The 20,502-nt window shown below is 60.2% G+C and overlaps 2 protein-coding genes across 3 annotated transcripts; one reads left to right on the top strand and one right to left on the bottom strand.

Moving 5' to 3' along the window:
- The first annotated feature begins 1,177 nt into the window (after window positions 1-1,177).
- LOC115615193 (tyrosine-protein phosphatase non-receptor type substrate 1-like) lies at window positions 1,178-12,844 on the top strand. The gene is given in 10 exon segments (XM_030503089.1): window positions 1,178-1,326; window positions 1,547-1,662; window positions 7,833-8,183; window positions 8,325-8,639; window positions 8,767-8,918; window positions 8,920-9,118; window positions 9,351-9,452; window positions 9,890-9,914; window positions 10,330-10,369; window positions 11,352-12,844. Coding segments are annotated over 9 exon segments (1,500 nt in total). The 5' UTR covers window positions 1,178-1,326; window positions 1,547-1,601; the 3' UTR covers window positions 11,607-12,844.
- PDYN (prodynorphin) lies at window positions 12,841-17,274 on the bottom strand. Of its 2 annotated transcripts, none has more exons than XM_030503126.1 (3): window positions 17,159-17,274; window positions 14,443-14,590; window positions 12,841-14,230 (listed from the first exon to the last, which is right to left on the bottom strand). In XM_030503126.1, the coding sequence occupies exons 2-3, from the start codon at window positions 14,569-14,571 to the stop codon at window positions 13,661-13,663; spliced, it is 699 nt and encodes a 232-aa protein (XP_030358986.1). In that variant the 5' UTR covers window positions 14,572-14,590; window positions 17,159-17,274; the 3' UTR covers window positions 12,841-13,660. The 2 variants fall into 2 exon arrangements, with proteins under 2 accessions (XP_030358986.1, XP_030358987.1); XM_030503127.1 differs by lacking the exon at window positions 17,159-17,274 and adding an exon at window positions 14,730-14,870.
- Between the last annotated feature and the right edge of the window lie 3,228 nt (window positions 17,275-20,502).

Genomic DNA, 20,502 nt, shown 5'->3' with positions numbered 1-20,502 from the left:
CTGACAGCCCCAGCGGCTGCTTGGGCAGGAGGAGGGAGCCGGCAGCCGGTCCCACAGCACCCAGTGTGATCTGTGGGGTGTATGGGTGCTACCCGGGGGTGCTGGGAGCCCCCCCTCGGCCCGGGTCTGCAGAGGGCCTGCCCCATCCCTGTGTGGGCAGAGGGAAGTGGGGTGGTTTGGGGACCTGCTGGAGCTGGGGGCTGCCAGCATCGGGTCTGGTCGCAGGTGACTGTGTCTGTGCAGGGGGAGCAAGCTGGACCCTGGTGTTGAAGTTCTCGTGTGTGGTGGGAGAAGCTGCTGCAGGTGCAATGGAGAATGTGTCCTTGCGCCTGCCTGGGAAGGACTTTGTGTCAGAGAGAAGCAGGGTGGTGCAGGGTCTGCATTCCATGGATGCTCACATCCAGATACTTTCCTCTTCCTCAGCCCTGTCTCCCATTGCAGCTGCCTCGTGCTCAGGGTCTTGCCTGCCATGGGCTCCTGCTAATCCTGTCCTGCTGAGGGGACACCATGCTCCCAGCGTGTCTCCAGCACCCTGTGCCCAGAGGGTTGCAGGGGGTGACAAGAAACCTGGAGAGGGGCTTTGGATAAGGGCCTGTAGGGACAGGCCAAGGGGAATGGCTTTAACCTGCCAGAGGGGAGATTGAGATGAGCTCTTAAAGGGCAGAAGCTCTTCCCTGTGAGGGTGCTGAGGCGCTGGCACAGGGTGCCCAGAGAAGCTGTGGCTGCCCCATCCCTGGCAGTGTTCAAGGCCAGGTTGGACACAGGGGTTTGGAGCAACCTGCTCTAGTGGAAGGTGTCCCTGCCCATGGCAGGGAGTTGGAGCTGGAGGAGCTTTAAGGTCCCAGCACAAACCAGTCTGGGATTCCATGATTTCCTCTCCCTCCCCATCCACCCTCCTGCCTGTGCCGCACCAGGTTCCCCTCCTCACTTTGACCCCATCAGGCTGAACTGCCCCATCCATGTGGCACCTCCAAAACGCTGCTTGTGCCTCTGCTGCGGGCAGTGGCACAACCCCCCCCCCCACCCTCCCAGCACGTTCAGGACCCCCAAGGCTGGGTCCCCCAGCACCCCAATTCCAGCGCAGGGATGCTGGGCTGCATGTAGTGGCCGGTGGCTACCGGGGGGGATCCCAGCTCCAGCCCACCTTAAGGCAGCAGCACACCGGCGGGACCTTGCAAAAGCCAAGTGCGCTGCGGGGCGGGCGGTGCTCGGTGCTTCGCCCCCGCCGCTGGGAAGCGACCTTAGACCGGAGAGGGGAGGACGGACGGACAGACACACACCCCCCTGCGAGCCGGTGCCACCCCCTTCTCCCCCCCCGGTGCCACGGTAACGGCGCGGAGCGGGCGGGGAGGCCCCGTGGAGCGGTCGGTGCCGGGGCCCGGCCCGGTGGGTGCCCGCGGGCGGCGGCGGGGGGGCCGGGCTGTGCGTGCGCTCGGAGCCGGGAGGCGGGAGCCCAGCCCTCCTTCCTCATTCGGGGCTGGGGCAGCGGCGCCCGCTCCGGCCGCAATCTGCCTTTTCCCTTTTCTTCTATTATTAAACCCAAAAGCCACGCGCGGAGCTCCGCAGCATCTCCAGCCCTCTCTGCCCCGAGACCACCGGCGATGGAGCCGCTTCCCCGGGGGCCCTGGCCGCTGACCTGCCTGGTGCTGCTCTCCCTGCCAGGTAAGCCACGGCCCTGCAGCTCCCTTGACTCTTCCCTTCTTTTTTCCCTTCCTTTCCCCTCCATCCTCGGCGATTCTCCCCCCCCCCCCCCCCCGCGCACCTCCCGACCGCGACATGATGCTGTTCGGTTTGACCTTTCTCCGCGGTGACCTAGAGCGCGGTGATGGGCTCCCTTCCCGCAGGGGCCTCGCTCCGCGGCTCCTCCAGCAGCAAACTTCAAGGCAGACATTCCCCTTCCCAGCCAGACGAGGGAATTAGGCAGGGACGTGAAGCGGCATGTTGTTTCCACCCATTTGCTAGCACCCCCTGCCAGCTACGTGAGAGGAAAATCTCTGCAAGCAGCCCAAATTCCTGTTCGGAGGTTGCCCGGAGATGGGGAGGATGGTGGAGCAGGCAGGGGGAAGGTTGTGCTGAGGGCTGCCGGCCTCCTCTGCCGTGGACTTTCAGATATGCCCCACCAAGGCCAGGCTGGATGGGGCTTGGAGCAACCTGCTCTAGTGGAAGGTGTCCCTGCCTGTGGCCGGGGGTTGGAACTGGAGGAGCTTTTAGGTCCCTTCCAACCCAAACCATTCCGTGAACTTGTTTTTCTTGTTACCCCCCTGCTTTACCCCCCCAGTGTGCAGTTCTTCCTGCTCTAACCCAACTGTTGAGCACTGAAGTGGTGGGATTGCACCATCCCTCCAGGCACCTTGCGCCACCCAACCCTGCTGTGAGCACCAGCCACAGGTCGCCCCAGGCTCCTGCTACTGCCCCCCGTGTCCCCCAGCCCTCCATGGGACTCCTGCTGCTGGTCTCCAGCATGTCTCAGGGCTCCACCAGTCCCTGGTGCTGCAGCGTGAGGTGATCAGGGTTTGTGCAGCTCTCTGGCTGTTTCCCTTCCCTTACTAGCAGTGGGAAGTTTCTCTCCCCACCAGGAACGAAGCCTTGTGGTGGCTGCTGCTTTCAAGGAGGTTTCCTTTCTAGGATGTTTCGTTTCAGTGCTCTTCATGCTAAGGAATTGCTCTCCTTCCTGCCCGGCGCTGTCTGCTCCTCCAGGGAGGGATGGGGCAATAGCAATGTGCCTTCAGGAGCATCTTGCTGCTGAGCTTTTTGCCTGGTCTGTCCAAAATTGCCACCTTCCAGTGGTTTCCCACTACAGATAACCCACCCAGGCTCCCACGTGTGGGAAGCCCATGTTCTCCCAGGCCCGTCGGAACTATTTACTGTCAAAGCTTTCCTTGGGCAGGGAGTTGAGCGCAAACTTGAGCAGAAAGCAAATGCTTTCAGCACAACACTTCTTGCTTTGAGTTGCCTGATCACAACTGAGAAGTGTTGGCCCCAAGCTGAAAACTCCCAGTTGCTGAAAGCCAAGAAGGCTTTGGCGGCGAGTGGCGTTTCTCAGTGAACCGCTGCGATTTCCTGCCACGGGAGAATGGCTCATGCAACGCGCTTGAGTTTAATTAAACGTGGCCTTGGGACTAAGAGCCCCATTTTCCCAAGCCAGCCATAGGGAAAGAACCATCCTGGGGCGGAAAGCCGTGCTTTGCATCCCTGATTTCTGGTGCGAGCACGCAGATCTTAAGTCTTTACTTCCATATGGTGAAGACCCTGCGGTGAACCCGCCTGGGCCATGGCTCAAGCAAAGCCTGGGCTCCGGGGGAGCTGGCCCAGGCTCCTGCTGCTGCGACAGTGCTTCTGCAGAGGCAAAGGGGAAAGGGAAGGTCCTGCTGGAGCTCTTCCTGTAGGGCAAAGAGAAGCGAGATGGTCAGTAGTTGGATTGCGAAGCCCTGTTGCAAAATCTGTGCTGTGCAGGCGCTTCTCAGAGCCTCCCCTAAAGAGGAAATCTGTTTGCTCGTGGGGCTCTGGCTTTCAAGCTGAATTTCTGCTAAGGCTGTAGGAGGGAAGCTCGCAAATGGTGGCTGTGTGTGATCCGAAGCTTCCTCTGATGTCATGTCTGTAAAATACAGCCTTTACTACAACCTTCCTCGAGCCGCACCGGGATCTGCATGGCTCAGCAGCTTATCCCGGGGTCTCTCTTCTTGGCTTCCCCTGAACTGCAGATTCCAGGCCCTTTTTATAGGCAGCACCTGTTAGTTTCCCCCATGGACAGCCCGGCTGCAGGTGAAATTCCAACAGGATTATTTTGGGGCTTCTCTTGCCCTTCAGCAAGTGCCCGCAGGGCTCTGGATGCTGGTGACCAGCTGCACGTTGCTTCTGGAGCATGCAGCCACCCCGGGGCTGCTCACCCAGCTCCTTTGGAAGGGGAAAAAAGGCTCTATTTTTATCAGGAAGCATCCGAGCAGCCTCTCCTGAATTAAACCCCAGCCTCTCACAATCTGTTCCGTATCAAATACTTCAAAAGGTGGAATACAGGGGGGAGAAAAATGTGTCACCGAGATGGAAAACTTGCACCGCAGCGGGAGGGCTGGGGGTGATTCTGCTCCCAAATTAAACTGAATACCAGGGGGGAGGCTCTGCCAGGCCGGGCGCAGCACGATGCCCGCGCTCGTGCTGCTGCTCCAGGCTGGAAGTGCTCTGGGTCCGCCCTGCGAGTGTGCTCCCGCCTACATGGGAATTGTCAGGCGATGCTTTTCGGGGCTCTAATCCCCTTTGCTAGCTCCGGAGTGTGGGATAGAGCAGATTGCAGGGGCAGAGCACCTGAACTCCACTGGATCTCGGAAGCAAAAGAGTCAGTTTGAAATCTAAGTCTTCAGAAACTCCTGTCGTCGGGTGGCACTGTGAATGTGCAGGTGGGAAGCGGTTTTGTGTTGGAATGGTGAGAGATTGTGGTGTGTTCTACGTGTTTGCAGCACAAGGACCCCCCTGCCTCCCATTTCCAGTGCACAGACACGTTGGGAGCACACATGGTCCTGGCAAATATCTACTGGGAAGGGGCTCACTGGCCCTACCACTGCTCGGGGTGAGCACGCAGAAAGGGGAAGGAGGGAGGCTGCTGGGTGCAAGGAGAAGCTGCCTTCAGGGGGAAAGGAGGGAAGGAGCCGCAGTGGAAACTTTGCATTTTCTAACTTGCATATGCTGGGGTTTTCTGTCAACTTCCCCTTTGTGTGTTCCCATGGGGGGGTGGGGGCATCGCTTTGTGGCCGCTGCTGTGGGAGTTTGGAGGGGGTTTGGTCAGGCTGGTCCTGGTGGGTGCTGGCTGGGCAGATGGCGATGTCGGATGGTCTGATCAGGACTTGTGCTCCTTGGTGGGAGGCACGAGTTGGTCTTGTTAGAGTGACGTGGTGTTAATGTGGTGTATCATGGCTGAAGCTCATGTTTAATAGATCTCCTGCAAACCCTGAGCGCGGTGATCTGAACAGCAGAGCTGTGTGTGAAAGGCTCTAAAGCAGCGAGGTGGCTCACAGCAGAACACATGGGAAAATACCCCAAAGCCACATTTTAGTCCTATCTAAGAGGCTACCGAGAGCCACATGTGCCTTCTGCAGTGACCAAGCAACCAGCACTGCCCGTGCAGCCTCCTGGCAGGCAGCATGGGAGCAATGGGAAGCCCTTTGTTCCCTGCCTGCTCTGGGAGCAGCAGCACTGACAGAGAAGCCCCGTATGGCGACGGCCCCGCTGCAGCAGCACCTCCAGCAGCCTGTCACTGGGCAAGAGCACGGGCCCTGCCTGCAGATCCCTCTGCTGCTGCCTGGCGAGGGGGTGATGTGAGATGCACACATAGACCATCCACAGCCCCGCTCCAAACTCCACTGCCTGCAGAGATAAATCCCTGTGGGCCCAGGAGCCTTGTCTGGGGTTCTGGGGAGCTACAGCACCGGGCACGGTGAGAGGTGGATGACGAGAGGCAGATGATGCTTCTGTGCTTTCAAACTCAGCTCAGTTTAACTGCCTCAAGACCCCATCGCTGCAACCAAGAAACATGCTTCAGGGTTGAGCAGCGCCTCTGTGCTCACCGCAACCCTGCTCCCATGTTGGGGTTTTGCTCCAGGACCCCAGAGCAGGCGCTTCTCCCCACGTTCCCCCCTCCGGCATGACGCGTGGCTCGTGGGGAGATGGGACAGATGGAGAGAGGGAGGATGAAGAGGAAGCGCTTGGCTCGCTGCAGGCTGGGCTGTGCCGCACAGGGCGGTGCTGGCCCCTCTGAGCAGGGGACCCTTGAGGGGATACAGGGGTGTCACCACCCCACACAAGTCACTATTGCACAGGATCGCAGAGGGGAACAGCGAGCGACTGCTGGTGAGTGGAGCGAGCAATTAGCAATGTGGCCACCTTGGGGATGCGAAGGGGCTGGGGGTCCCTGTGCCCACAGCAGCCTGGTCCGTAGTCTGCGTCATGTCCCCATGCTGGTGAGAGGTGAATGATGAGAGGCAGATGATGCTTCTGTGCTTTCAAACTTCCTCTGTGTGTTTCTTAACTCCTTGGGAGAGGTCTGGGGCAGAAGGCAATGGAGAAGCTCAGGCCATGCTGCAGCAGCAGTGTGTGCCCTGTGTCACCGTGTTCTGCACATGGGGCACACAAGCCCCCATGGAGGGCAGGGGCTCTGTGCCCTCAAATTTGGTGTCACCCAAGAAACATGGACTTGCCTTACAGAACCCAGATGCAAGACCAAGGATCAGCCTGAGCAACACAATTCAAACGTGATGCAAACCAGGCTTCTGTTCTTCTGCGCTCGTCTTATGGGACAAACTTGTTTTGGTGTCAAGTGCTGCCACCGTGTTGGCCTTGACGTGGCTGTGAAGGGAAACACCAAGAGCTGAAGGTTTTGTCTGTGGGCATCTGCCTGTGATGTGGATGCAGCAGACTAATGCCCTGGGCAAAAAGCCTTTAATTTGGGGAGTCTGGATGAACTGGTGACTCTGGCTGTTGAGATCAAGTAATTGTGCAGACAGTGAGAACATCTGTGGGTGCATCAAATACCGCTGGAAGTCAGGAGGGATTAACGGCTGCCAAAAATCCTCTCCAGGCTCTGTGGGAGACAGCCATGGCCGGGAAGGGTCAGAGCAGCTTGTCCTACAGCGGCTTCTCCTGGGAGCATCCAGCCAAGGATCTCGTCCCATCCTGGGGACGGCTGCAGGGTACTGAGGAGTCACTGCCTAGGTTTTATCTGGAGAGGGAGATGTGGGGTGCAGGAGTTACCTGTTCAAACACGATGGTCTCTGCATGACCATGACACCGGTTCCATGTGCCGTTTGCCAGGTCCGGGATTGCAGCAGTCAGCAGTGCCTGGCCCCTGTTATCAGCAGGATTTAAGTGGTTCTCCCTTGTTGCTTAAAACTGTTCATTCAAGCAGTGACCTGTATCAAAATCTCATTCAATCTGGTTGTAGTAACTACATTGGCATGGCAGGCACTGCCAAAACCAACCCCTCAAGGAGTCATGTAGGCTACGGGGTGGCTTATTCTGCTGCTGTGGCTGTTCTTAGGGAGCAGGGAGCAGCAGCATCGCTGGTTCATGGAGCTGAGCAGCTCCTGGTTCATCCCTCCTGTGTAGTGGTGGACTTGGAGCCCCATCCATGCCTGCTCTCAGATGGGTCTGGTGCACTTTGTTATGGCATTTGGGGAGGTGCAGTTTGTTATTACCTGGCCACAGGGAGAGCGGAACTCCTGTGGTTTTCCTGGAGACCTCGGGAGTTTCTCCCTGTGTGTGGGAAGGTGTATTGGTACCCATGTGGGGTCACCTGGGACAGCAGCTCTCTGATTGCGTGGGGAGATGCAGTGATGTTGGCTGGATGAGGGATGCTTGGAAGGGGACTGCTCTCCTCTGTTGGCAATGAGCAGGGATGGCGCCAGCCTGACCGGCACCGGCTCCGGCTCATGGCTGTGCTGTGCTGGAAGGAATCAGGGCTTGGAGTCACTGCAGAAGTGGGACACTCTCAGTGCAATACGTGGTGATGCAGCTGCGAGGGGAGCTTGTGTTCTGGAGTGCCTTGGATTCTGCGCCCTTGTTTCCTCCCATGTGACAGAGCCGAGCGGCGATGGGAGGCAGCGCGTGTGCCGGCAGCTGGGATTTGCGTTGTGTTTTAGCTGTTCTGAGCACCACGGGTGTTCACTGGCACAGCTCTGCCTGGCTCAGAGCACAGAGGTGTGCGATGCTGCTGCACCCACAGCCGCTGCCCTGGGCTCCCTGTCCCTGCTACCCAGAGCTGCGTGATCAGCCCGGGCTGGGGATGGGGAGGGAACCTGCTGGGTGCGCGGTACCAGATGAGATTTGTTCTGTTGTTTCCTCCCCAGGTGTGGGTGCCCAGGCAGGTCAGGACTTCAAGCTGCAGCAGCCCCAGGACAAAGTGTCAGTGACAGCGGGGGAGACGCTCACCCTGAACTGCACCACGTCTGGAGACGGTCCCATTGGTCCCGTGAAGTGGCTGAAGGGCTGGGGCAGTGAGAATGAGACCATTTACGACCAGACGGGCACCATCCCTCGTGTGACGAGGGCAGTGACTGAGTCCGACACAGACTTCACCATCCACATCAGGGATGTTCGCCCCAAGGATGCCGGCACCTATTACTGCGTGAAGTTCGGCAAGTCACTGCGTGGTATTTCGGTGTTTCAGCGTGGGAATGGCACCGAGGTGTCCGTGTACGGTGAGTGGGGCTCCCAGAGCAGAAGGAGCTCGTTGCGGGTCCTTTGGGTCACCCCTGGGCATATCCATGTGCGCATGGGAGCCCCGGGGCCGGGCAGGGCTGGCAGAGCCCGGTCTGACGGCCCTGTTGCTTCTCCCGCAGCCAAACCCAGCATCCCGGAGGTGTTTGGGCCAGAGACCAGAGCGGGGCCGGGGCAGTCGGTGCCTTTCACCTGCACGGCCGGAGGGTTCTTCCCCAGAGAAATCACTGTGAAATGGCTCAAGGACGGGGCGCAGATCTCGGCTCAGCAGCCGCAGGTCACCCCTGGGCAGACGAAATCCTCCTACAACGTGTCCAGCACCGTGTCGGTGACGCTGCAGGAGGGCGACGTCCGCTCGCAGCTCGTGTGCGAGGTGCATCACCCCACGCTGCCGGCCCCGCTGCGGGGCAGCTTCCAGCTCAGCCGAGCCCTGCGAGGTGAGGGCTGGGGGGGCCACGCTGGGGCGTGCGGCTCCCGCGGGGCCGGGGGTGCCGGGGGGCACGGGGCACGCTGCGGGCAGCAGGGCCGGGGACGCCGCGCACCAGGCGCTGCCTCTCTCCCCAGTTCCCCCCAGCGTGCAGGTGGTGGCCGACCCGCCGAGCCCCGTCGAGGTGAACAAGACGGTGAACTTCACGTGCCACGTGAAGGGCTTTTACCCGGGAGACGTGGCCGTCGCCTGGCTGGAGAACGGGATGGAGATGAGCGTGGGGAGCACCCCCCCCGCCATCGGAGACCCCCCGGGGCTTGTTTGAGCTGCGGAGCCTGGTGGAGGTGCAAGCGACGGAGGAGAAGAACGGGTCTGTGTTCACCTGCCGCGTGGTGCACGACGCCCAGGACCCCGTCAGCGGGACGGGCACCCTGCGGATCGCTGCTCCGGCCAGGGATGGGCTGAGCGGCCGCTCCCAGAGCGATAACGGTGCGTGAGAGCTGCAGGGATGCTGTAAGATGTTCCCCCCTGAGAAAGCTTGGAAATCCCACCAGAATCTGGTTCAAGGACCCAAAATCTCCCTATTGGGGGGCTGGGGGTGCTGGCAGGTACAGACCTGTTGTCCTCAGTGCTTCAGGTGTCACCCAGCTGTGAGGCTGCAAGGACTGGGTCAGTACCAGCATCTTCAGGCCCATAATGACCTTTTTCGTTCATGTTTCAGATAATTTGGTCCTCATCTACATCGTGGTGGGGGTGGTCTGCACTGTGCTGGCGCTGCTGGTAGCTGCAGTTCTTTACCTCATCAGAGCAAAGCAGAGCAAGGGTAAGGAAACCAAGTGCATGTCAGGGGAGAAGCTGCTCCTGACCCCCTTTTCCCTCATCTTCAGCATCTGGGGATGCTGAATTCCCAGCTCTGCTCCTGCCCAAGGGGGAGAACAAAGCAGAGCTGACTGGTTGGTTGCAGGCTGCAGAGAAGGCTCTGCCTGGTTGCTATTGTGTGGCAACATCTGCCAGAGTCCAACCTGTTTGTTGTTCTTTGTACTTAAAATACCTGACCCCCCCCTGCAGCTTCTGCCCTCTGCCAGGAGCAGTCCTGCAGTAAATGAAGTGAAACTCCAGGAAACTTCAGGCATTTGGCTCTGGGAAAAGATGTGTATCTGCTCTTGCAGCAGTCTCTGCATGTGGGCTGGCATTCCATGGGGAAGGACGGGGTCATGTCGTTTCCTCAACTGTTTCTTTCCTAAACCATTTCTCTTCCAGCAGGTAAAAGCTCACCATCAGCTAGGTAAGTGCAAACCTCTAGTCACTGATTAACCTATGGGCACTTTGAGCTGGACAACCCAGCCTGCAAATGGGGCCCCTTGGGATGGGGATGGAGCTGGATCCCCAAAAGCTCGTTGTGAAAGGGAAGGCAGGAGCACAGGCGCTGCCTGTCTCCCTGGTGGCGGTTCTGCCCCTGCAATGATCTTGTACCCAAACACTTGGCTCTTGGTGGGGCTGGACCAGTGGGTGGGAGGTGGGATTCCAGCCTGCAGAGATGCAGCTGGACCAGCATGTGAGCAAACACTCATCGGTGAGCACTCATCCTGCTGGGTGCTGCTGCAAGGAGCTTGTTCTGCATCCGAACCCCCCAGCTGCTCCGTCGCAAGGGAGGAGACAACAGGGCACCCGCTTGATGCGACTTTTGTTCTCTCTTTCAGGTTACATGAGCCGGAGAAAAGCAGCGAGGCCAATACCCAGGTGATGCACTGAACCCGGGGAGGGCGCGCAGTGGGGAGGCACCAGAGGCAGGAGGAGGGTGGTTCCCGCATGAAACATCTCTGTCTCTCCAGTGGAGGGTGGTGGTTCCCCTGTGAAACATCTCAGAGTCTCCACACAGTGGCTGGAGAGGGAAGAAACGCCGCCCTAGCAATGGGGTAGCCACTTCCCAGCATCTTTTCTGCCTTCGCCCTCTCCTCCTCCTCCTCCTCCTCCTGGAAGTCTGGGTTTGTGGTGCCTGAGAGCCAGCTGTGCGATAGCCAGCCCGGCTATTTGTGGAGTTGTTTTGCATTTGGTGACGCAGTAACAAGCAAAGTCGTGATCAGCAGCAATCTGTCCATCCCACCCAGCCTCTGCCAGCTCCGGCGTGGGCATCGCTGGGCAGCCTGGCCCCTGCTCAGCCCTGCACTCGGAGTACGCCTGCATCCAGGGTGATGGGGTGGCTCTTGAGTCATGGTGGTGGCTCTGAAGCTTGTCAGTGATAGTTGGTGATTCGAAGATGTAACATGGGGTAAAGCATTGCTGCGGGGTTGTCCCAGCCAGCTGCTGACATCGGAGTTTGTGTTGGAAGGGACCTTAAAGCTCATCCAGTTCCAACCCCTGCCACGGGCAGGGACACCTTCCACTAGAGCAGGTTGCTCCAAGCCCCTGTGTCCAACCTGGCCTTGAACACTGCCAGGGATGGGGCAGCCACAGCTTCTCTGGGCACCCTGTGCCAGCGCCTCAGCACCCTCACAGGGAAGAGCTTCTGCCTCAGAGCTCATCTCAATCTCTCCTCTGGCAGGTTAAAGCCATTCCCCTTGTCCTGTCCCTACAGGCCGTTGTACAAGGTACCCCATGTACAAGCAACAACTGAACTGCAGTGGGATTGACTTCAGTGCAGGGTTTGGGTTGGTGCATGGGTGGTCATGGGAAGGCTGCTTGCTCATCCTTCCAAAGGAAGAACTCTTGGTGTCCCCCACAGGAATCTGACCCCAACAACCTGACCTATGCGGACCTGAACTTCGACAAAGAGAGGAAAACGGTCCGTCGGATGGTGGAGGTGAGCCAGCAGTCGGAGTACGCCTGCATCCAGAGCAGCCGGGCGCCCAATGGCGACGACAACCTCACCTACGCCGACCTGGACATGGTGCACCTCAGCAAGGCGCCCCGGCGGCCGGCTCCGCGCCCCGAGGAGGCCGGCTCTGAGTACGCCAGCGTCCAGATCCTGAGGAAGTGAGCAGGGCTGCAGCGGGACCCCTGTGTCATGGGGAGCCACCCTGCTCCTTCCCGGGAGGATTTTCTTGGAAGCACCGAGAGCGATGTGAAGATGCGCTGCGGTACCCATGTTTTGGGATGGAAATGGAGCCCACAACACTGTAGGGGTTGGCTCCCATCCGCGGAGACCTGATTTTGGGGGGCAGCTTGGTCCCGGGGCTGCTGGCTCCATCCCTTCGGGATCCCCCCATAGTCATGAGGACCACTCAGCCTCGGAGTGCTGGGATTGCCCGTGAGTGGGTTAATCCAGTGGAGCAGCGACAGTGCCTCCATGCCAGCTCCCATGGGAATGCCACTGCTGCCCTGACCCCGCAGGGATGGGCTGGAGCCCCTGCGCTGCCTTCTGGGGCTCTGCTGCCTGGAAACCAAACTGGCTTTAAAGGAAGGACCGGAGCATCCGCATCTCTCTTCCCAAGTGTCCCTTCTGCGGGACCTCGGTCTCGCCCCAAGGCCAATGATGCTGGGAAGGCCGGCGAGCTGAGCCCCCCACTGCAGGCTTCTGCCCATCATGCTGCCCAGGGAGGCTCCAGGTATGGCCCCCCGGCACCGAGCATCCTCTTCATCCTCCTCTTCATCTCCCTCTGCACAGCCTTGCCCTGCCCCGGCACCCACCAGCGCTGCCCCAGGCTTGTACAACGCGTGCAGCTCATCCCCGGCCGGGCTGCGGGTGCCCCCCCCAGCCTGGCTCCCCCCGGGAGCTCCCCGCAGGTACCGTGTAACATGTTTTGACTGTTTGACATGTAACTGTTAATTTTTAGAGCTAAACCCCAATGTTTCGTGTTGTACGTGGGTGTTCTGCTGTGTACTTAACACTAGAATTAAGATGTGCAAAACGAAGACCGAGGCCTCAGTAAAGACCCCTAAACCCCACAGAGTTTTAAAGAGACTTACACAACCCCTCCCCGGCTCTGAACGGGGGCCAGGCAGGCTCCCCCCAGCCCATCCGTGAGGACCAGTGTCTTCCATGTGCCCTTTCCCTAGGCCAATACACACAGCCACCAACCCTGCGTTGGCTCCCACAGCACCCGGGTGGCCTTGCAGCATGGGGCTGGCCCCCTATGGTTGCTGGTGGGGTGGCTGGAGGGGCTGGTGATGCTTTGAGAACGGTGTGACTGCTTGTACAGACTTTTTTGGTTTCCTCTTTTTGCTTGCGAGATATTTTTATAATAAAAGTGAAAAGTCCTGTGCTGCTCCCCCCCATCAGCGTGTCCCCGTGCACTGGGGTCTGCATGTCCTACAGCAAGGAGGGGGGAACCTCATCCTGGACAGGGAGGAGGAGGAAGAGCAGCAGGAGGTTGAGGTTGGGTTGGGGGCTATGGGACTGGTCCCCCGGGCAGCTGTCCCCGTGCAGCCCTGCTGCATCCTTAGGTGTTGCAGGAGCAGCAGTGATGGTGTGTGGGGTCCTGCATCCCCCTCAGCACCCATGGCACAGGGAGGGTACCACCACATGCTGCCTGATGGTCTCAGCTGGCACCCGTGGCACCCCCCCAGCCCACTCCCAAGGTCCCAGGTTGGGGTGCACAGTCCCCTCATGCTGAGGACTTGGTCTGGTGCATGGAGGATGCTCAGCACAGCTTTGGCTTTGTTGGCATCTGCCTTTTATTGGCTGGGGGGGGGAGAAGGGGCATGGGTCTGATGCTCCAGCTCATCCTTCCCGGTGCTCAGAGGCTGTTGCCCTCTGCATCAGCCGTGATGGTTCCCAGACCCTGTTGTGCTCTGCAGCTGTGGGAGGGTGGAGGATACGTGTCCCCCACACCTTGATTTGCCCCCAGGAGCCCTGGGGGTGGACCCACAGCTGCACCACCAGCAGCAAGAGGGGTAGCACTGTCCCCTTGATACATGGGGTCCCTAAGGGATGGGCAGGTGAACCAGGGAGGGATAACTGGGGATGGAGACCCATGGTCCCCTGGGCGGATGAGGCAGGGATGATGCTGACCACGCTGGGCGGGGAAAGGGATGGGGCCAGGGGTGATGGCACAGTCCAGGCTGGCAGCGTGGGGACCGTGGTGCCGGGCTCTATAGGTCCAAGACCTCCCCTGAGTAGGCGCTGGGGTCCTCGTCCGACCGCGTGTTCACCTTGAACTGCCGGCGCAGGAAGCCCCCGTAGCGCTTCTGATTGTCCCACTTGAGCTTGGGCCGGATGCGGCGCATGAAGCCGCCGTAGCGCTTGTGCAGCTCTGCCAGCTCCTGCCCCTCGGCCCCGGCGCCCGTGGGCTCCTCCTCGCCCCCAGCCCCTGCCAGCCCCGGGTAGTCCTCGGGGGCCTCCCGCTCCCCCGGCTTGCGGCCGAAGCCCCCGAACTTCTTGCTGAGGCCGCCCTTGCTGTGTGCGTTCTCGCGCAGCAGGGACAGCAGCTTCCCCTTGGATATCTTCTTCATGAAGCCCCCGTAGCGCTTGGCTGGTGCCAGCGGCAGCTCCCCGGGACCCGGCTCCTGCTCCGGCTCTGCCTCATCCTCCTCCACCTCTCGAGGGGACGGGTCTGTCCCTTCAGCCAGAGCCACCAGTGGGGCCAGGAGCGCCAGCGCCTTCCTGCACGTGTCCCACTCAGGGCCGGGTGGTGAGGAGCCCTGGCATTCCCACAGGCACATCTGCAAGAGAGTGGCCCCGGAACCCCCACTGGCATCACCCTGATGCTCTGGGTGATCCCTTATCCTTCATCCCACCCTGCTTCTGAGTTCCCACAACCCAAGCCCAGGAGCCCATGCCCATCACCCTGGGGTACCCACGCCGCCACCCCAGCAGCACCCAGCCCTGGTGACCATGCAGCAGCACCCATGATGCCCCCGCCGCTGTGACTTACCAGGGGCCGGACGCTGGTCTCGGTGCCGTGGGTCTGTGCCGCGCAGAGGGAGCACTGGGTCACGCAGTCAGCCGATGCCGCCGCGGCCAGGGAGAGGCAGAGCAGCAGCGCCAGCGCCCGCCGCGCCATCGCACCCCACAGCCGCTGCCTGCGGGGGAGAGACAGCACAGAGCACGTCACGCTCCCTGTGCTGGCTCCATCACCGCCCCATCGGCACCCTTAGTGCAGGGCACCTTCCATCTGCGCCTGTGGGACTGCTCCTGGGACACCATGCCCGTGTAACTCACCTCCGGGTGCTGCACCTGGATCCAGGCAGGCAGAGAAAGGGACAGGAGTGACTGCGGGGATGCTGTGGGATGTGATCCCTCACCCTGGCTGCAGCCTGGTCCTTGGCACAAGCCCGGAGCCACTCCAGGGCCCCAGGGCCACCGAGGCCATCCCATCCCATTCCATCCCATCCCATCCCATCCCATCCCATCCCATCCCATCCCATCCCATCCCATCCCATCCCATTCCTCTCTCCTTCCACACCCCTAGAAAGAAAAGCCCCTTTCTGTCTTCACAGTTGAGTTTCTCTGCAATATTGCAATCACCACATTAGCATGGAGGAGATTAATCACGGGCTCTCCCCCTTGGCTTTGGGGAAGAAAAGCACCACGATGGAGCCACCAGCAGAAAGGGGACAAGGTGATGCCATCACCCGGTACGGACTCACCCTACACCAGCACAGCCCTGGTTCCTTTCCCTCCCGCCACTGCTTCTGCTGGGCTGGTGCAGCAGGAGGAAGGGGGAAAAAGCTGGATTTCAAGTTCAAGCCTACCTGCAAGCCAGGATCACCATCCCTCAGCCCGTCCGGAGCCGAGCCAGAGCCTCTCACCTCCATGGATGAGGCCAGGGAGGGCTGAACTCACCGTGCAATGGCTGGGAAAGGGGCTGTGCTGCTCCAGAACCCCTCAGCAAGGCTGGAGGGGACAGTGCCAGCCACAGGACCGCGGTGCCACCAGGACCGTGACAGCCCTGGGTGCAAGAGCCAACCCCAACGGGGCGTGCTGGCAGCAAGCCCCTGCCTACCTCCTTGACTGCTTTCATCTAGGGTGGAAAGGCATGACCCAGAGGGATCTGTTACACATTAATGACGCGTATCAGAGACTATTGTATTCTCCAGCAGTATCTGCTAATGTTCTGTAATTGGTTCTGATGAAGAAGTGTTAATGCCACAGTATTAATTCATGCTTGATTAAAATTTAATTTGAATTATCCGCACCGCCGTGTGTCGCGCTGTCTGCAGTGGGCAGTGGGCACGGATGGGACCTCAGCCAGCACTGGCCACGGACACAGCAACGGGCCCTTCATACCACACCAAGACAGCACTGATGAGTGAGGACCCACTCAGGTAGGTGCTGGCTGCAGCACTGAGGGGAATGAAGCTCCTAAGAAGAACCACCCGCTGCTTCCAGCAGCTCCCCCGGGAACGTTTTCCCTTCTTTTCCCACCCGTTTCCCTTCCCTTGCCCGTGCCGTGTGCGGGTGCTGCCGGAGCAGTGTGCAGGGAGTTCACCACCAGTGTTCACCCCATGCTGCAGGCATAACCAGTACCACACTGCTCAGTCCCCTGGCATTTCGGACATGGTGTGTCCCAACCCTGTCATCCTGCTCCATCCGGAGCACTTCATGGCACACAGGGGAGTTGCAGCATGGCCAAGGACCCCTCGTGCCCGGGGAACACCCTGTTCCAAACGTACCTTGTCCATCTCCCTGCTCCAGCAGCCAGGGGAGTGACTGGGAAAACGGGGGCAGGAAAAGGGAAGGAAAGCAAAGGTCTTTGGATAAAAGCAAAAAGAAGCAGCACACAAAGGGAGGAAGAAGAAAAGCAGAGTTAAAGCTTGATCCTGCATTACCTGGAGGAGCACCGAGGCTCCGGAGCCGTCCCTCCTGCAGGAACACCTCGGTGGGATCATGGCAAAGCCAGTGGTGGGTCCCAGCACGTCCTACCTGTGCCAGGCATCTGCCGGGATCCGCTGCTCCCCGTCCTGCTTCCACTCGAGTGTTCAGAGCCCAGGTTTGCTTGTGTGTGGAAAAGCTCCGAGGTGCATCCGTGCACCCAAGGGCCAGTTACAGACCCAAGGAGGGATGGGAAGCAGGACGGTGTGTGTCAGGAAGCACCGGGACTGACCCCCCCTCCTGATTAACCTGTGCTTATCTCTATGGGATGTGAACAGCTCTCCCAGATCTCTCCTCCCACACAGGTCTAACCCAGGCAGGTTGGGACCCTGCAGGTATTGCTGGTGAAGAAGAAGAATCCCCTTCCAGCAGTTCCTTTCCTCACCTTTCAAAATGATCTGGAAGCACCTTTGGGACAAGGCTCCTCAAAAAAAGACGATGACTTTTGGGACAGAATCACAGCAAAACCCATCACTGCGGCCACCGACGCTGCTTGAGCCAAATGGGAGGAGACAGAAGCCTCCTTCCATCCTCTCCCTCCACTCCCTTTGCCCCTCCAAGCCCTGGGTGACCTATTGCCAGACATGGCATTGGCATCAAAACGAACCCCAGCAGCTCCTGGGCTATGAGCCCACTTGAGGGACGAGGAGCACATCGTGACAAGCCCCCTCACGACTCGCTCTTGGCACCACGGTTCAGGGGCTGGTTTCAGAGTCACCCTTTGGTGGGTGACACCGCACGCGATGGGAGCGGGACGGTGACCCCGGCAGCCCTACCTGTGCTGTGCCCTCGACGAGCCGGGTCAGGACGGGTGGTGGGTTCCCTCCGCCGGCGTCAGGCTGAGCCGCTCATGGGCGGTGCTGGCAGGGCCGCGGTGCCGCCGGACTCGCCACCCGCCGGCTCTCACCCCGCTTTTATGGCCACGGAGTCTCCTCCTGCGGCGGGGCCCGGCTGCGCTCGGCGCCGCGGAGCCAATCGGGGCGAGGGAGGCTGTGAATAATCAGCCCCGCAGCATCCTCAGCACCTCCCGAGCAGGTTCTCCCGCTGTGCCGGGGGGTCCCCGCAGCCCCCCGGCTGCCCCGGGGACCGGGGTGCACGTCCCATCACTGCACTGCCACCGGCTGCATCCCTCGGGGACCCCCGTCGGGGCCAGCCTCGTCCATCAGGGCTGAAACGTGTGCCCCAAACACAGGAGGTGGCGGGCTGGGGTCCATTTGCCCCCCTGGTTGTGTGCTGCAAGGGTTTTCTTCCTGGGGGTGTGAATCCCCCTTGGACACCACATTCAAATCCTGCCCAAGATAAGCTGAATGAAGCCCTGACCCCCCCAGCACCCCATTCCCCAGGCTGGGGAGATGCTGGGGAGAGGACTGAGCCTGTCTGAAGTGACCAAGATGGGCAAAAGAGGGTCTTGATGCCCCGGGAAATGCTGGTGCCCCCCCTAACCCACCCAGCCTGGCTGCAGTTGGGCAGCAAAGCCATTGCACAGAACCCCCCCTATGTCCGCACCGTCGGGGCTTGGACTCACCAGACTGCCCCTCCGTTCCTCCTCCTCCTGAGGACAAGCCCACAGAGCTGAGCCAGAGGGGCAGAGGGAGCAGGGTGGGAGGATGGAGACCCCCTCACCATCCCTGCTCAGCCCCAATTCCTGTCCACGCATTTCCGAGCCTGATTTGGGGGCAAAGGAGGGCAGCACCGGGCAATACCAGACCCCCAGCTCATGCACCACTGTCCCCTTGCACCATGTCATGATATAGGTGCGGGGCTGGGGGTCCAGGGCACAGACCCCATGGGTCCAGGCCACCCGGTCCTGTCCCTGCGCCGCCGGCAGCGCAGCCCCGTCCTCTCGCCTTGAAGATGGAGCTATTTTTATCGGAGCTCAAGAGGAATGTTTCCCAGCAACCTGCCTTTCTCCCCGGCTCCAGCAGCAGCTGCTGGACCCGGTGCCCCCCCTGCTCACCCTCCCGGTGCTGGTGGGGGGGGACAGGGGGGACCGGCACGGCCGGGAGCCTCCACCGGGCACCCAGCAGCCACGGCTGGATGGGCAGAGCAGCCTGTGCCAGCTGCCCGTGGTACCCTATCCCCATGGCTGGTGCCACCTCCACTAGCACCCATGTTTAGGTGCCAGGCTCTGCTCCCTAGAAAGCACATGGGACACCACAGCTTTTGCTTGGAGGTGGATTTTAGCTCGCCTGGGGCTGTACCAGCTCTGAGGGACCAAAGGAGGAGAGCAAGGCAAGGGCAGAGCATCCTGCATCTCCCCAGGGCTGATGGAGGAGATATCCCCTGCGGGACCTATCTGGGGGCAGAGGGCATCCATGGCCCCCCTCATTGTAGTAAGCTGGGCTGTGCAGGCACAGAACAAAGCAGAGAAGAACAAAATGCAGCTGCAAACGACCCTCAGCCAGGGGCTGTGGGCATCCCCCTGGCAGGTTTAACCCTTGCTGCTGGCAATAGTGGTCCTGTGGGCACCACAGACACTGTGAGGAGGAGCATTTCTTGCACCAAACCCATCATCTCTATCAAATAGCCCTCCCAAACCCTTGAATCCACCCCTAAAGCCCGGTCTCCCCGGGTCAACCTGCCATCATGCAGGCAAACAGCTCCGTGCAGGGGCTGCACCTCCAGGTGAGAGCAACAACATCACCCCAAAGGCCAGTGCCTGCCCGGGGACCACGGAGCCCAAAAGCAGAGCTGCTTCCTGCACCCCCTAAACCCAACAGCCCGGCGTGCACCCACCTCCCATGCAGGGTAATTGCACCAGAGGGAGATGCGCTTCTGATGATGGAGCAAACCCCACAGGCATGAGAGAGAACTCATTTGTGATAAGGTTTCTTCCTCCTCGAGGCTGATTCCCTTTGCTCCAGGAGGGAGGTTGAGTTACTCCTGTCCCCGGAGCAGAGTTGGTTTATTTTCTATATATGTGTGCCACAGATGTACTGGGCTGGGCGAAAGGGTCCTCACTGGGGCTGGTTGGGGTCTGGGCAGGCGTGGGGGGGTAACAGGGTCCTTTGGGAATGGAGCTGGGAGCGAGCCCACCCACCAGCAAGTTTAATTAATATTCATCTGTCGCTTCCTAATGGGAAAGTGTCTGTGAGTCACACTGACATTTCCCTGGGACAATGGGAATTAAGCACCTGGGTAAGAGAAATGAGCACTAATAGGAAAGTTAAGTTTTCACAAGTACATGAGTGAGGAGCGGGTTCGGCGAGGAGGGGGACGAGCTGCGCACCGAGAGCAAGTGGGAGGTAATGGCACCAACGTCACACAGTGCTGCCACTCTGCCCGACACCCCCAGCACACACAGGGCCCCTCCAGAGAGCCCCATTCCCATCCTGGGATGAGGAAAACCATCCCTGCAGGCGGGATGAGCTCTGCTGGGCGCTGTGACTGTCCCTGAGCAGCAACAGGGACCGTGACCCTGCGCTGCCAGAGGGAGCGTTTGAAGGCGGCCGCTCTGCTGTGGTTCCTATTGAGCTGTATCCTATTTAGTGGGACTTTCCAGAAGCTCCTAAAACGTTCATTCTCCCTCCAGGCCTTAAATCAAGGCCAGGCTGCTGCGGGCAGGGCAGGGAGGTGGCTGTTTTGCAGGCAGGGCAGGGAAGCAGCCGTTTTGCAGGCAGATGCAGGCAAGAGCTGCCTGCGGCTGCTGCCGCACAAAGGATGCACTGGATGCATTTTATGGGCTGTGAGAGACCCCAATAGCTCCATGGGGAGAACTGTGGGGTGGGCTGAGCCCGGGGGATGCTCCCAACCTCCCTTTGGAGCCATGAAATCCGACTTATCACAGCAGCCCTGGATGAACCTGACCTGGAGGCAGATGCCGGGTGAGCAGTGTGGGGCAGGGGGAGTTCACCGCTGCAGTGTGGGGACCAGGACCCGCTCCAGCCCCTGCCTGCGTCACACCGCAGTGGCTTGAGGTCACTGAGCAGCCCAGGCGGGCACATGGTGACCTCCCTGCATGGGCAAAGAGGCACAAGTGGCCACTCGACGCCGGTACAAAGAGCGGAGCCCACATAACACAGCGAGCCACGCCGCTGCCATCATCCCCATCGGGAGCGCTGGGCTGCGGCACGACCCCCGCATCCCTCCAGCCATGAGGTGAAGTGGCTCCATTTAAAAA

The sequence above is a fragment of the Strigops habroptila genome, chromosome 13 (genome assembly GCF_004027225.2).
Source record: "Strigops habroptila isolate Jane chromosome 13, bStrHab1.2.pri, whole genome shotgun sequence".
Classification (NCBI taxonomy): Eukaryota; Metazoa; Chordata; class Aves; order Psittaciformes; family Psittacidae; genus Strigops; species Strigops habroptila.
The sequence above is the reverse complement of the archived record's forward strand: the minus strand, read 5'-3'. Positions and strand labels throughout refer to the sequence as shown.